The following is a 17,139-nucleotide window of genomic DNA, read 5'->3' on the forward strand; positions in this document are numbered from 1 at the left end:
CAAGATATTGAAAACCTATTTGAAGAAATAATGACAGAAAACTTCCCCTACCCGGTGAAAGAAATAGACTTACAAGTCCAGGAAGTGCAGAGAACCCCAAACAAAAGGAATCCAAATAGGGCCACACCAAGACACATCATAATTAAAATGCCAAGAGCAAAAGACAAATAGAGAATCCTAAAAGCAGCAAGAGAAAGAAACTCAGTTACCTACAAGGGAGTACCTATATGACTGTCAGCTGATTTCTCAACAGAAACTTGGCAGGCCAGAAGGGAGTGGCAAGAAATATTCAAAGTGATGAATACCAAGAACCTACAACCAAGACTACTTTATCCAGCAAAGCTATCATTCAGAAGTGAAGGCCAGATAAAGAGCTTCACAGATAAGAAAAAGCTAAAGGAGTTCATCGCCACCAAACCAGTATTATATGAAATGCTAAAAGGTGTCCTTGAAGAAGAAGAAGAAGAAGAAGAAGAAGAAGAAGAAGAAGAAGAAGAAGAAGAAGAAAAAGGTAAAGATACAAATTATGAACAAATACACATCTATCAACAAGTGAATCAAAAAATCAAGTGAATAAATAATCTGATGAACAGTAAGAACTGGTGATTGTAATAGAATCAGGGACATAGAAAGGGAATGGACTGACTATTCTTGCGGTGGGGGGGGGGGAGGGGGAAAGGGGTGTGGGGGTGAGGGAAGAGATTGGACAAAAATTGTGCACCTATGGATGAGGGCAGTGGGTGGGGAGTGAGGGCGGAGAGTGGGGTGGGAACTGGGTGGAGGGGAGTTATGGTGGGTAAAAAGAGTAACTAATGTAATAATCTCAACAATAAAGATTTAATTGAAAAATAAATAAATAAGTAAGTAAATAAATAAATAAATTCCAGACCTAACCGGTTTGGCTCAGTGGATAGAGTGTTGGCCTGCGGACTGAAGGGTCCCAGGTTCGATTCCAGTCAAGGGCATATACCTTGGTTGTGGCACATCCTCAGTAGGGAGTGTGCAGAAAGCTGAATTGATGTTTCTCTCTCATCAATGTTTCTAACTCTCTATCCCTCTCCCCTTCTCTCTGCAAAAAATCAATAAAATACATATAAAAAATAATAATAATAAATTCCAAAGCGCTGACTTGCCACCTCACCACTGCCAGACACAGACTCTACAGCAGAAACAATGTCTGTGGTTTCAGGTCAGCCATTCGGAACCCTCCTCTGATGACTAACTCCATTGGGTTTTCCTTATGATCATTGCTCGGGGCTAGCCATGTGCGTGCTGCGTGCCGGCCTCGAGTGCCTCCTCACTGTGGGGCTGTAGCCTCTGAGGACACGCGTGGGCTCTTCAGGGTCCCGATGCTGCTGGGAGGGTCCCACGCCGTTGGCCCCCTTTCCTGGGGTCACGTCTTGGTTTTGATTTGTGTTTATTTCAACTAAGGCCATTAACTTAGAACCTTGTGGACACCCACCCACAATGAACCCAAGTCACAACAGAGGTAAGAATTTTTATTCGGTGCTTCTGCAACACTCTGAATAAATTATAAACATTTACGTCTCTCAATTTATCTACCACCAAGAGATACTTGAAAGGCACTTCCCAATGAAGTAGAAAATCATCAAATTGCCACTGTTTTAGGACAGTTGGGCAGGGCACTGATGACAGAAAAGAGTAACGCTAATTTTGAACATCAGTATTTGTGTGCGTGTGTGTGTGTGTGTGTGTGTGTGTGTGTGTGTGTGTGTTTTAAATGGCCACAGCTAAGCAAACCTGCTAATGAAACTTCTCCCCAACGCTGCGTGCCTGTGGGTAGACCAGTTAGCTTAGATGTCTATGGGGCAGGTACCTTCTAGTTCTAACGGGTGACCTGCTCGTGGCTCCTTCCTAACTTCCCAACTCCAGGACGGGGCTGGAGAAGGAAACGCAAATCCGTGTAACCCAGCCTGCGGTTAGAGCTGCACTCAAGCCTTCCAGAAAGACGAGCTTTGCCTGGCTTTGCGAAAGTCGTTACGGCGGTACCGCCAGGATGTAGCCTTGCCAAAAACATTGAACCTGAGTCTCACCAAAACTTAAGATCAAACTCTGTTTATAGACACGTGGGGCCCTGAGTAAGGAGATAAACAACAACATTTGGAAGCAATCAGACAAATCCAGAATGTGAGACCGCGGGTTGGAGGGCTGGCCTGCTCTCTTTACTAATTCATGATGGCCAAGCCCGTGGGTAAGCCTCTTTCTGTTTAAACTAAAATGCACCCACATTAACTGCAGAACAGCGCGGAGGGTGGCACTGGGGAATCTGAACATGCACTGGGTTTGGAGCGCAGTGGTCACATGGCATATGGTCTGAAACCAGCTTTAACTGCTTGAGCAACACGCTAGCCAGGATGTCAAAATAATACCCGTTTAATCTAAACAGAGCACACAGGGACTCACAATCCCAGTCCACTTTCATAATTGAGCATTTTCCTAATTAAAACAAATCACATGGAAAAAACTCTACAATCTTCTTCAGATTCCTGCTTTAATTCCTTTACTTAGAATTTACCTGTCCCCTACATTTCATACTTGTTCCATTTTTACATTTTTTTTGTGTTAATCCTCACCTGAGGATATTTTTCCATTGGTTTTTAGAGAGAATGGAAGGGAGGGGGAGAGACAAAGAGAAACACTGATATGAGAGACATCGATTGTTTGCTTCCTGCAGGCACCTGGACCAGGGCTAGGGAACCTGCAACCAAGCTACATGCCTTTGACAAGAATCGAACCCAGGACCCGTCAGTCACAGGCTGACACTCTATCCACTGAGCCAAACCGGGTAGGGCCATACTCATTCTGTTTTACTCTGCTTCCCATGTGGACAGATGCAGAGCGTCATTGTAACTAGCGGTTCTTGAAACACGTGGCCCATGGACCCCTGGCGTTACCCGAGACCCTTTCGGGAAATCTATAAGACAAAAACCCTTTCATAACAAAAGTAAAATGTTGTTTGCCTGTTCACTGTGTTATTTGCATGATGGTACAAAAGTGGTAGGAAACTGCTTTGCATTTATTTGTATCTTCTTCAATGTCTTAGTTTTCTGAGTACATGTCTTTTACCCCAGTGGTTAAATAGATTTCCCACATTGTGAAGCACATTCGCATAGTTATCACAATTGGCAATTTTCTTAAACATAAGAAAAACCCTTTTTGTACCATTTTTAAGTAAAATAAAATGAATTATTTTTTTTAATGGAGAGAAAAATCACTGGTGTCTGAACATCAGTAAGCGCAGTAGCAACAAACATGCCAGTAGGTACTGTCGTCTTCATGCACAGTAAAAAAACTAGCCAATCGATTTGCTCAGAGATGCCTTCGATGACTTTATGGAAACGCTAGCTCCGAGTACTGCTTTTGATATGGTGTGTGATGAAATCGGAAACACATTTGCTACAAAGTGACATGGGAGGGCTGCCTCCAGGGAAGTGCCAGCTGTGAATTGTTTGCTAAACTAGCCACTCCCTGTCTGCCCCCCCCCCCCCCCCCCCCCGCCCCCAGAGAAACAATTTTCACTGGAAAGAAAAACTGACAGATAAACTATGGTTACTTAGACTGGTATATTTGGCAAACATTTTCTCAAAAGTGAATGAAGTGAGTTTATCACTTAAAGGAGGGATACAACTAAAATATCTTATCCAAAGACACACTCTGAGCTTTCAAATGAAAATGTGAATTTTGGAAAACTTATCCTAATTCTGTAGGCTTATTAGTTTCCCAATACTTTCTTTTAGTTTATTAGTTTCCCAAACATCTTTTAGATGTTTTTAATTTGATTGGTACTGCTTTTGATAAATATGATTTGGGGGGATATTATATGATGTAGTGTGTTAAAATTTGGAAAATCGGCATAATTCTGTGAACCAATATAGAAATGGCCAACGTATGATGTTACAAAATCATGCATGCATAAAAGATTGAAAGTACAAGATAAATCAATGGATTTTAATGCAACAGAAAAGTTCATTGATAGGGTTTCTAACCTCACATTGCAACTAAATTTTAAGAAAATGACATATGACCAATCACAATTATTTGAAAATGCTCTTAGAAATATCTTTTCCTTTCCCAACTACTTATCTGTACAAGGCTATATTTTCTTTATGTATTTCAATCAAAATGACATATTATTAAAGGGAATCCTTGTGCAGTGTTGGTGGGAATGTAAATTGGTGTACCACTGTGGAAAAGTGTGGAGGTTCTTTGAAAAATTTTAAAAATAGAGTTACCACATGATCAAGCAATTCCACTCCTGGGTATTTATCCGAAGAAAATGAAAACACTAATTGGAAAAGATATATGCAGCCCCATATTCACTGCATCATTATTTCCAGTCAAGATATGGAAACAAGTTAAGTGTCCATCAACAGATGACTTAAAGTGTGGCATATATGTATTCATATATATGCCTTAATATTATTCATCCATACAAAAGGAAATCTTGCCATTTGTGACAACATAGGTGGATCTATAAAGTAGTTTACTGTTATACATCTAGCTTTATTCAATTTCCATTTCTGATATTCTAGTCATCTTGATCCTACGCACCTAGCAATGGAAAAAGAGATGTGGCCTTTGTGCTTAAAGATACCCTCTTCATTTGAAGAATCCTTTATTGGCCTCCTCTATTCCTTGCTTACCACCTCTTCTCTTCGTTTTCTTGTTACTGTATTCATTGCCATACCTTTAATTATTACCCGACCACCAACGTTCTTGGCCCGGAGGCTGGGTTCCAGACCCACATTTCCAATGGTCTGCTGTGAATTTTTCAGCTGGGTAGCTCCCTGGCATCTTGCATTCAGTATAACTAGAAATGAATTCATCTTCCCATGCACAGATTTATAAACAGAAAACCAAATCACACCAGAAAATGAATGCTTAAATAAATAAGGTATGTAAAGAATTTTGTTGTGTTTTGTTTTACACAATAATGGAAAACTAGAGAAGTATCTTATTTTTTTTGGTTTTTACAAATGTCAATTTTGAGTAATATTTCTTTCCAAAATTTCTTCACTTTGCCTTATTCCACGTGGACCATCCTAGTCATGGTGAAAATGACTGCAGGAATGGAAAATCTGACTTTTAGACTATTTTCTATCTGAATTCTAACAACACAACCTTCTCAACCAAGTATCAAAAACTTTACATTTATCTTTTTATCCATAAGTTATATCAAATGCTCATTAATCCTGCACATCAGAAAATATTGCTGTGACATAACACTGAGGTTGTCTTATTGTTAAAGCATCAATTTTCTTGACATATAATTTCCATATGCTAAAAAGTACCAATTAATTTTTTTTTTTAAATTTCAATGACCATTGACATATAAGTGAAATCCTATGGTGTTTGTCTTTTCTGACTTATTTCACATAGTATAATGCCCTTTGGTCCATCCATGTTAACATGTCAGAATTGGCAAGATTTCATCCTTTTTTAATACTTAATATTCCATTATACAGACATAACACTTCTTTATCCATTTGTCTATTGAACACTTAGCTTGCATCTGAATCTTGGCTATCCTATATAATAAAGATGTAATATGCAAATGGTCGTTACACCGTGAAGTGTAACGACCGACTGCATAACGACCGGATCACGGATCAGCAGGAGGGGGGCAGCGAGCTACTGGCTATACGCAGGTGGTAGAGAGCTACAGGAGGGGGCAGGGCAGCAAGCTATGAGGGGGACAGGGGAGCCACAGGAGGGCAAAGCAGTGGGCAGAGAGCTATTGGAGGGCGGCAGCAAGCTACTGGTGCACAGATTTGTGCGCAGGGCTGCTAGCTATAAATAACATTGCAAAGAATACAGGGGTGCATATATCTTTTCAAATTAGTGGTATAGTTACAGTTTTTTTGCGTGTATCTGTCCACTTTCCCAACACCATTTATTAAACTGTCTTTACCCCATTGTATATTCGTGCCTCTTCTGTCACAGACTGACCACATACAAATGGGTTTATTTCTGGGTTCTCTATTCTGTTTCATTAATCTATGCGTCTGTATTTATGCCAGTACCATACTGTTTTGGTCTCTATAGCCTTGTAGTATAGTTTGATATCAATATACCTTCAACGTTGTTCTTTCCCAAGATGACTTTGGAGATTCAGGTGTTTGTGGTTCCATGTACATTTTAGGATTACCTGTTACATTTCTGTGAAAAATGCATTGGCATTTTGAAAAGGATTGCACTGAATCTTTGGATTGCTCTGTGTAGTATGGACACTTAAAGATGTTAATTCTTCTTATCCATGAGCATTGTATAGCTTTCCATTTATTTGTATCTCCTTCAATGTCTTAGTTTTCTGAGTACATGTCTTTTACCCCCGTGGTTAAATTTATTCTTAGGCATTTTATTCTTTTTGATACAAATGTAAATGGGATTGTCTTCATTTCTCTTTTGGATAGTTTGTTATTAGAGTATAAAATGCAACCAATTTCTGAGTATTAATTTTTCATCCTACTTTACTAAATTCATTTATTAGTTCTAATAGTTTTTCTTTACTGTTCTATGTTGTATCATGTCATTGGCAAATAATGACAGCTTTACTTCCTAATTCAAATATTACTTCTTTTTCTTCACTGATTACTGTTCTGAAGACATCCTATAGTATGTTGAATAAAAGTGATGAAAGAGGACATCTAATCTTGTTCCTGATTATAAAAAAAAGGTTTCAGCTTTTAACTGTTGAGTATGTTAGCTGTGGGTTTGACATATACAATCTTTATTATGTTGAGGTATGTTCCCTGTATTTCTACTTTGATGAGAGTTTTTAATGAAAAATAGATGGACTTTGTCAAATGCATTTTCTATATCCATTGATATTTTTATTCTTCATTATTTATGTGTATCACATTAATTGACTTGCAGATATTGTACCAACGCTCCATGCCAGGAAAAAGTCCCACTTGATCATGGTGTATGATCTTTTTAATGTATTGCTGGATCTGGTCTGCTATTACATTGCTGAAGATTTGTGTATCTATGTTCATCAGGGATATTGTCCCATAATTTTCTTTTTTGTAGTGTCTTTGTCTGGTTTTGATATGAAGGTAATGCTGGCCTCATACAATGAGTTTTGGAGCCTTCCCCTCTCTTAAAATTTTTGACATTTTTAAAGGATAGGTAGGAATTACTCTTTGAATGTTGGTAAAATTCATCTGGGAAGCCATCTATCTGGTTCAGGGCTTTTATTTGTTGGAAGTTTCTGAATCCTGTTTCAATTTCATTAGTAATTATTGGTCTGTTCACACTTTGTTTCTTCCTGAGTCAGACTTGGAAGATTCTATGTTTCTAGGAATTGATCCATTTCTTCCAGGTTGTCCAACGTGTTTGCATTTAATTTTTCATAGTATTTCCTGATAATCCTGTTTGTGATGTCAGTAGTCTCTTATACTTGAGTTCCATGTGCACTTCACAAAAATAAGTCTATTTGGTTTAATACATCACTTTTGGCCAGTTTCCTTGTTAATTCTCTGTCTGGGTGACTTGTCCATTGATGTCAATACGGAGTTCAAGTCCCCCACTATGACTGTATTACTGTTGATCTCTTCATGTCCATCAATATTTGCTTATATGTTTAGGTGCTCCTATGTCAGGTGCATAGATGTTTACAAGAGTTCTATCTTCTTGTTGGATTGACCCCTTCATTATTATGAAATGCCATTCTTTGCCTCTTGTCATAGCCATTGCCTTAAGTCTATTTTGTCTGATATGAGTGTTACTACCACAGCTTTATTTTAGCTTCATTTGCATGAATCTTTTTCCATATCTTACCCGCGCTTTCAGTCTGACGTGACTTTCTTGTAGGGAGCATATGTATGGGTCTTTTATTTATTCATTTAGCCACCCTGTCTTTCCATTGGAGCATTTAGTCCATTTACATTTACAGTAATTATCGATAGGTATGTAGTTATTTCCATTTTATTAACTTTTCTGATTGTTTTTCTCTGTTCTTATTCTCTCGCACATTGATGACTTAGTTTCGTGTTTGGATTCCTTTCTCTTTCTTATGTGTCTCTTGTAGATTGATTCAGGTTCAAAGAAGCTTAGAAAACATAAAATTCTAATTAAAGAAGAGAACGCCAATAGTAAAATTTGGGTTTAGGTTTATGAGATTGTAATGTAATCATGAATTTCTCTATCCCTGATAAAACAAAAGGTTTTCTAAGCATTTTAACAATGATGGCTGGTAGTTCATAAATACCATTAACTTGATAATGGCTGTAAAAAGCATGTGCAAAACCTCAATGTTGCAGCTAATTTCAAGCACTCCTTTTTAATAGACTTTAAGTACTGAAATTTCCTAGAGGTATAATCATCTCAATGTCTCTATATTAAAAAATTATAACATGTTCCATTTGAGCTTAAAAATAAACACCACAAAATGCACCTGCAGTTTAAAGGGAAACTTTATTCGGAGAGTAAGAGAAGTGGCAGGCATGGACTGTAAATACTGCCCGGCTGACTTCATTCACAGTCAAGCAGAGATGGGCAGGCCCATCTATTTTGTGGACACTCTTGTTCTTTTGTTCCAAGAAAAGTTGGCACCGTAAGACTTGGACTTGGGTTTCGGAACCTTCTTCTCTTCAACGTCGTAGCTCCATCCTAGGAAACAAAAAACAGACTCACAGGACCAGAATTAAGCATGTGCCTGAAGAACGCTGTGAGCAGAAGCGAATGCTCATAAATTCAAGGTCATTTATCATCAGGAGTACATGTCAACACATCTGAAATATAAATACCTGCTTAGCAATTTGTTCCTGTGACAACAGGATTCAAAATATTGTCTGAGGATGACTTACCAGCTCTTAAATTAAAGGTGTAACTCAGAACTCAATTTCTCCTTGCTCTGTATTCTTTTCTTCCAAATGGTGTGTGAGAGGGCCTGGGCCCTGTCCCAGTCTGTCTCCCAACACACATGCCCCTGCCCCACAAGGGCGCTGTGAGAGGAGCTGAAGGAATGAGAGGAACGGGTACTATATGCAAAACATACCCGATGGTCACGTTCTGGTTTAGGCGGCCAACAGCCTGCCAAGCCCCAGGGAGAAGGATTGTGTTTACTGATGAGAAGGCGGACCCAGCTCTGCGCCCTGCTCTGTTCATGAGCCAGATGCCCTGAGGTCCCTGCTGGGAGAGGCGGGCTGGTCCACAGAGAGCCACTGGCGCGGTGTTCTCCTAGGGCTACGGAGTGCTGGCTCTCGGGACTGTGGGCCAGCCTACAGCGCTGCTGCTGGTGACAACGGTACACACATGTCATTCCAGGGAGGTGGTGGTGAGTGCCGGGAGAACAGGCAGACAATGGAGGAGACCTGCCTTCTCCACATGCCCCGCCACAGCCACCGTGGGGGACGGGCGGGGAGGGTCCTTCCCTCACATTTTCCTTGGATAACTGAGCTCCCCATGCTGCGCGGGGATGAGGATGGTTAACAACTCAAGTCCCGTCTCCATCCATCTCCCGTTGCTCCCTTCTGACCTCTGACAGGAACCTGACCAAGGGTCTACCTCCCAGTGCCGGACGAACAGCGCGCTGGTCCCACCACACTCCACAGCACAGCCTCTCCCAGGCCGCGCTCTGTACCCTGGGGAACATGAAGGCTCCTGGAGCGAGCGGTGGGCTCAGCCACTGGAAGAGACATGACACGCTTGTACTGAAAGGGACGCTACACAAACTGCTGATCTCTCCACTTCCCATTTGAAACTTGTTCTTAAAAAGAAGAACATCCCCGGCTGGCTTGGCTCAGTGGATAGAGCACTGGCCTGTGGACTGAAGGATCCTGGGTTCAAATCTGGTGAAGGGCACATGCCCGGGTTGCGGGCTCGATCCCCAGGAAGGGCAGGCCGGAGGCAGCAGATCAATGATTCTCTCATCATCGATGTCTCTCTCTATCTCTCTCCCCCTCTTCCTCTCTGAAATCAATACAAATGCATTTCTTTAAAAAAGAAAAAACATAATACAACTTGCATGAAATATATCATGCAGAAATTTTAGAATGTAATTTTATTTGTGAAATGTTTAAGTTTCTGTGAGAATTTTTCTACCCTAAAATAAGGGAGTTTAAAAGAAATAACTCAAACTTGATTTTCTGAGCGGGACTGTGGAGGTGAAGCCATCTACACTCTGAAGAGGCTCCTACAAACCACAGCGGCGCCCCGTCTGCGCGCTGTTCCCTGGGACACTGCGCACCAGCCTCTCCTCCCCGCAGCGCAGCGCAGGTCCCAGCCCTCCTCCCAGGAGCACCTGCAGGGGGAGCTCCCCGGGCGCCCAGAGCCCCCCCCGCCCCCCCCCCCCTGTGATGCCGGAGCCACTGCACTGGGGACAGCAGCCAGACACAGGGCTCCACCCGCCGGCCCTGCAGCCCTGACGGCTCACAGGATGCCTGGAGCGCCGGCCTCCCTCAGAGGCGCGTCCTGCAGAAGCCCTGGGAGTGGGCAGGCCGCCTGTGAGCCCCGGACTGTCCCCCCCGAGTGCGCCCAGCATTTCGTCGGCCCTGCACCCTGAGGTGGGCATTTTCTACTTCCTATGACAGGAATGTTGGTGTATTCTTTTCAAATGCCAACAAAAACCTCTGAATAAACCAGACCATAACAATTAGCTTGTGAATTCCATGTATGAGGCATAAGACAGAGAAGGGAAATTAATTCCATTCATTTTCATTTGCAGAACCCATGTCATATTTGCTTCGGTAACACAGAAATACAGAGAAACATCCATCAGCGCTTCTAGGACTTGTGAAATACGTTACCTCTAGTACCCTGGCCCCAGGCCTGCGAAAGGTCTCTCTCCTCTAATAACCGAACCCCAAACCCGACTTCAGCTCGGAAGTGAGCAGCTCAATGATTTTCCTACCGCCCACTGTGTACAGAGCACAGCCACTGCCTGATCGGGCACAAGCGCCAGACCCGGCACCGCGGCCGACAGGCGCGGGGCAGGACAGCAAAGCCTCTGGGAACCAAGCGAGCATGTGGGCACTTGGGAGGGTTCAAGCCTCCTCGCCAGGCTGGGTGCCCACATGCTCGGGTGACGCGGCACCAGCTTAAACTGTAATTTAAGGGGAGAGTGGAGAACAACAGCTTTTCAGGAATTTCACTCTAAAATTCCCAAGTATCTAGTGTTTGGGGAGGTGGAGGGGGAGCTGCAGAATAATTGGAAAGTATCTGAGACCTTCTTCTTCGAAAACACAATGGAGAAGTGTGTGTTCCGCACTCACTGGCAAAACAACTGTCTCCATGAAAATTATATGGAACGATTTAAACAAGCCAGTAAGGTGAAAACGGTGGCACCTCCCACACCGGCCACAGCTGCACCCTCAAAAGAAGTGCCGGCCTCGGGTGTGAGGCACGGCCTGCCTGACGCCCACTCTTCCCCACTATGGCTGCTACACAGCACCGTTCCTCTTACTTCTCCATCAGGGATTTGCCACAAAAACAACCTGGTTTGTGCTCCAAAGTACAGCTGACACTCAGTCAACAGAAATTTGAACACTTTTCTAGAGAAAAAACTATACAGCAACACAATGTCCAAAACTCCCTCTCACAGCCTGGTCTGGGGGCGGTGTGTGTGTGGGTCCCCAGAACCCTCGTAACCCAGACCCCGGGACTCCCTAGCACGGGGGGACCCTGTCCCCCGAGGCAGTTACTCAGGCTCCCAGCGGAGGGCCTCAGACTCCCCTCTCCCCGGAGCCGGACGCTTCCTGGCCACAGACAGGTGCTGGGAGAGACATGGGACAGGCGCTGCCTCACGCCTGCTGAGCTCAGCCCGCCCGGCCTCTTGTTGTCTCCCCTGGTCGCAGGGCGGGTGCTGGGCCCCTGCTCCCCGGAACTGCCCTGCCAGCCCAGCACTGACCGTGCTCCCCGGGCCGTTGGGCAGGCACAGGGCAGTGGCACATCTGTCGCCCCACACACACTCCCAGCTGAGGTCAGGCAAGGTCATGCTCTGCCTGTGTCACCCTCACACGGCGACAAGTGTCCTCGCATGGCCTCTCTCAGCCACACCGGCTCCTCATTTCTGTGCCGCCTGCCGCCCCGAGTGCGTTCTCGGGCCCGAGCGCGGGCGGCTGCGACGAGCCCGCGTTGGAGATGCTTCCCTGGGCGTGAGTGACAGGCTGTTGGCCACGAGTTCAATGTCTGTGAGTCAGCAATACGCCCTTAAACAGACACACGTGAAAACAATGTACTGATTGTTTGACAAAATATTGTGATCCGAGGCGCCCAGGCACGTAAGCCTGTATTTCGCAGGAGCAGTGTTTCGGTGTGCGCTAATGGAGTTGATGGTGACGTACAGAAAACAGCCACTCTGAGTAACGGGAATCACCTCTAACTGACAGACCTACAGATTCTGTGCTGCCTGGCAGCTCTCCCCTCCCCACGCCCTTCAAAGCAGCTGAGTTTTCATTTGCGATTCATCTAAACATTCTTTAAGTCTATATAAGTCTGAGTGCTGACTTCTCCTTTGAACTGGCTAGACCAGCATCTGTCTGGCTCCCCTGTCCATGAGTAAATTCTTCAGCACATGCTCATTTCTCTCTGTGTTAGAGTCGTGGTTTTATCTCGGGGAACATTCTTTGTTAACAGAGTTGGCGGTTCTGTGGAGATGCCCTGCAGTCTCCGGCCAGCGCCAGGCAGCCCTCACCACTGTGGGGCCCCGTCTAAGCCCCGGCCCGTCTTCCCCGGCTCCGGGAGGTGAGCACAGGGGAACTTGGCTGATCTCTGTTTTTCTAACTTGAATTTTGCTCTCTCCTACTCTTGGGAACTGGTTTTACAGTCTGATCATTTGATGATTCCTTTCAATAGGTTAATGGTTTTAAAGACTCATTCTCTGTTGGGTGAGAAGGAAACAGAACATCGGGTTTGTTCATCTTTTCTGTTGACTTGAGCTCCAGTAAATGAAGAATGTGTACTCACTGAGAGAACAGTTCTACAGCATGGCCCTGTGGGTTTCCTAAGTCTGCATTTCCTAACTGATCTAAATGCAACTACCCGGAGCAGCAGTGGCAATGGGTACAACTCTGCATGTAAGGTCACGGAATGTGCTTCGTTTACAAGGGAGAAATAGTGAGGCTGTGAAGTGACTGTTCCAGAATGAGGAACACTCAGGACAAGACCTGAATGGATATAGAAAGTTGCAAAAAGGAAACTTATTTCTCTTAGATTATAGGAAGCTAAAAGTGTGAAAAGCTATGAATTATGTAAAAATTTTAGCAAAATTGGCTTGATTTTGATGGGCTTGTTTTACTACTTGACTGCTTCCTGCCTTCACCTACAATGTGAAGGGCTATTCTTTTTGTCTACTCTGCCTGGATTGCAAAGGTTTTGCGAATTATCAGGATGACCTTGCGTGCTAACTTTTAGTCCCTGATGACTTGTGTGAGAGTTCAGGTTCTGCCCTGGCCAGGGAGCTCAGGTGGTTAGAGTGTCGTCCCCATACACCAAGATTACAGGTTCAATCCCTGGTCAGGGCACATACAAGAATCAACCAATGAATGCATAAATAAGTGGAACAACAAATCACTGTTTCTCTCTCTCACAAATCAATTTAAAAAAAGAGTTCAGATTCTTAACAGTCACAATACCGTCTATGTTTATATGTCGGTTTTCTTGTCACTTTGAAGTGAGCAGCCTAACACTGTTTCTTGGACACCCATGGCCCTATTCCTAGCCTAAGGATTCAATCTACTGACAATCTTCTGTCTTCCCCAGATCCCAGCCTCAATGTAAAATAAAATGAAACATTCCGAGTATCTGGGACTCCCCGAGGGCGCTGGAGAAAGCGCACCGGTGTCTCCTGCCAAGCTGCTAAGCAGGCGGTGCGGGAAGTGCTTAGGAACTGGGCACCTGACTGGATGAGCTGCACGGGAAGGAGGAGCTGTCCGGTCAGAGGAGATGCCAGCGTCCGAGGCTAATCTGTGGGGGACATGCTAGCACGAGCGTCTCGGACGCTGTGTGCTATGTGCCATGTGCCGAGTGCCGGGAGCTGGCCGTGCCCTTCCTGCCCAGGACGGTTTCACACCAGAGCCCCGGCGCTGCTCTCCTGGCATCAGACAACACTATAGTCATCAGTCACAATATAGTCACAACTTCAGTGATTTTAAAAAACATTAACTTGGCTGCATCTTTACTTCTTTAGTTTGGATCATGTACCTTGTAGGCCAGTATATGTCAATAAGGGGAATAAATATCACTTGTCGGTGTTGTTTTATTTTTAGTTGTGATTTTTATTTAAGTATAGTTAGTATACAACATTACATTAGTTGTATTAGTTTTGAATGTACAACATTATGATTTAAAATTTTTATACCTTACAATGTGATCACCCCACTAAGTCTAGTAACCCTGTCACCATGCAAACTTATCACAATATTATCAACTACATTTCCCTTCACCTCTCCCACCCTTTCCTCAATCCCCTCCACTCTGGCAGCCATCCTGTGATCTCTATGAGTCTGTTTCTGTTCATTTGTTTTGTTTTGTTTCCCCAAGATTCCACACACAAGTGAAACAGATAATTGTCTTTTTCTGTCTGACTTATTTCACTTAACGTAATATCCTCTAGGTCGGTGGTTCTCAACCTTCTGGCCCTTTAAATACAGTTCCTCATGTTGTGACCCAACCATAAGATTATTTTCGTTGCTACTTCCTAACTGTAATGTTGCTGTGATGAATCGTAATGTAAATATCTGATATGCAGGATGGTCTTAGGCGACCCCTGTGAAAGGGTTGTTCGACCCCCAAAGGTGTCGCGACCCACAGGTTGAGAACTGCTGCTCTAGGTCCAACCATGTTGTCTCAAATGGTAAGATTTCATTCTCTTTTAGTGCTGCATAATATTCCATCTTCATTATTCATTCATCTATCGATGGGCACCTGGGCTACTTCCATACTTTGGCTGTCATAAAAGCACTGCAATGAGTGCAGGGTGCATACATCTTTTTGAATGAGTGTTTTCCTTTTCTTTGGATAAATGCTCAGAGGTAGAGCAGATGTAGTTTCTTGAGGGCTCTCCATACTGCTTTCCATACTGGATGCACCAATTTGCAGTCCTACCAACACATGTTATTTGTTGACTTTTTGATAATAGCCATTCTGACTGGGGGGAGGTTATACAGTTTTAATAATATATAGGTATTTAGGATCTACTCCACACACACTTAGTTAATCTCTTTTCTTGGTATTCTTGATATATTTTTGGAATATCCACCCTATATGTTTGGCATATTTATGGTATATTATGTCTCAGAATTACTATGTCATATCTCAAGGGTTTTTTTTTCCTATAAAGATTATGTTGCCCGGCCAGTGTGGCCCAGTGGTTGAGCATTGACCTATGACCCAGGAGGTCACAGTTCCATTCCCAGTCAGGGAACATGCCCAGGTTGCAGGCTTGCTCCCCAAGGGGCGGTGTATGGGAGGCAGCCTATCAATGATTCTCTCTCATCATTGATGTTTCTCTTTCTCCTTCACCCATCCTCTCTGAAATCAATAAAAATATATATTTAAAAAATTATGTTTAAAAAATTATGTTCATCCATTTTTATAAATTAGATGACATTCACTGTCTTCTTTGAAAATAGGCTTAAATGACTGTTTGCAGATATTCTGTCCATATATTTTTTGAATGACTTACACAGCATTATTCTTATGAACTCACACATCTGACTTCTGAAATCCATTATTAATGTTAACTATATGGCCACTTTAAGTCTTTTATTTCATTATTATATGAGTTTCCACTTTGACTCATACTGGTGCCTGAAGAATACATCTACTTCTTTAGTATAAAATGTAGACCTTTCTAGGTTGAATAGATTTTCCTATTATATTCACTAAAGATAATATATTAATGAAATATTTAGAATGTACATATACTAGTAATACATATCCTTGTATATTGCTAGGTCAGTGCTGCCCACACATACAATTTAAACTTTTCTAGTAGCCATATTAAAAAATGACTAAAAAGAAACAGGTAAAATTAACTTTAATATACTTTCCTAACCCAATATATATCCAAAATATTATCATTTATTATGTAATCAATATAAAAATTATTAGATATCTTATATGCTTTTTAATACTAAATCTTTGCAATCCAGTATGAATTTTACATCTCAATTAAAACTAGTCATATTCCAAGTGCTACCCAGTCACATGTAGCTACCATTCTGGACAGTAGAGATCTACACAATTAATTCTGAAGATCTACCAGCCCCACAGTATCACAGAAAAAACATTGTGCTAGAAATCTAGAAACGTGGTCCTATGCTAGGCAAGGTGACTGATTTTGATCCTGCTGTATTAACTCCCAGGTTTTAGTATACTTATAAGAGTTTGGAACAAATAACAGGTTGGAAACAACTCTAAAGTTATAAAATGATCAGCTCACTAGTAAGTACACCGAAATATACTTCAGGGTGTGAACCCTTAATACACTCAAATTATTAAAATTACAAATTAATTTTAACAGAAAAACTCGGTGGTTGTATTTTACAAACACACTAACCTATAAGAAATTGCTAATGATTCTCCTACAATTTTCTTTTCTCAAATTTCTAACTGGAGGGAATTAACAGTTCTTCTAAAAGATATAACAAGTAGCCAAATTAAAGTACCTTGTACAAAATCTTAAAACATGATCCGGAGAATAATTTATGACATCACTAATATTTATTGAGCACATTAAAAGACAAAGATGGGCCAGACGGGGTGTTTCTCTGGCAGTGCTTATAAGCCAGTCGGCAGGACAAAATATTCCAGCTGAGTACTAGCATTATGCCGCCCTTAACTACTGATCCCAGAGGCTAGCCACCGCTGCCGGCATACCACAGCGGCTCACATGCCTTATGGAATATAATGCCAATATGTAAAGTACAAAACCACACTACCAGCTGTAAGAAAGGAACAGGTTATTGAGGAGGCCAGACTACGGAGAGCGCGCACCCAGTGAGGGTGGGGAAGGGGATAAGAAAAGGGTCAGGAAGGCGATCACACTTACAATGTATTTGAAGACTGAGCTGGCGGTCACAGGCAGGGATGGGGTGAGGAGGGAAACGTGAGGCTGCAGGTGGAGGAAAGCAGCTTTGGGGCAAAGTAAGATAAAGCTAGTTAGTGCTTTGG

General features: G+C 42.7%; 1 protein-coding gene across 1 annotated transcript in view; it reads right to left on the bottom strand.

Annotated features, from left to right (window-relative positions):
* Nucleotides 1-8,420: 8,420 nt before the first annotated feature.
* Nucleotides 8,421-17,139, bottom strand: part of NDUFS4 (NADH:ubiquinone oxidoreductase subunit S4) — a 62,592-nt gene continuing 53,873 nt past the window's right edge. Inside the window, exon 5 of the mRNA XM_081088999.1 lies at nucleotides 8,421-8,634. Within this exon, the coding sequence (XP_080945125.1) occupies nucleotides 8,531-8,634 (104 nt within the window). The 3' untranslated portion in view covers nucleotides 8,421-8,530. The remainder of the gene's footprint in view (nucleotides 8,635-17,139) is intronic.

The sequence above is a fragment of the Myotis nattereri genome (genome assembly GCF_964212035.1).
Source record: "Myotis nattereri genome assembly, chromosome: 4".
NCBI classification, from domain to species: domain Eukaryota; kingdom Metazoa; phylum Chordata; class Mammalia; order Chiroptera; family Vespertilionidae; genus Myotis; species Myotis nattereri.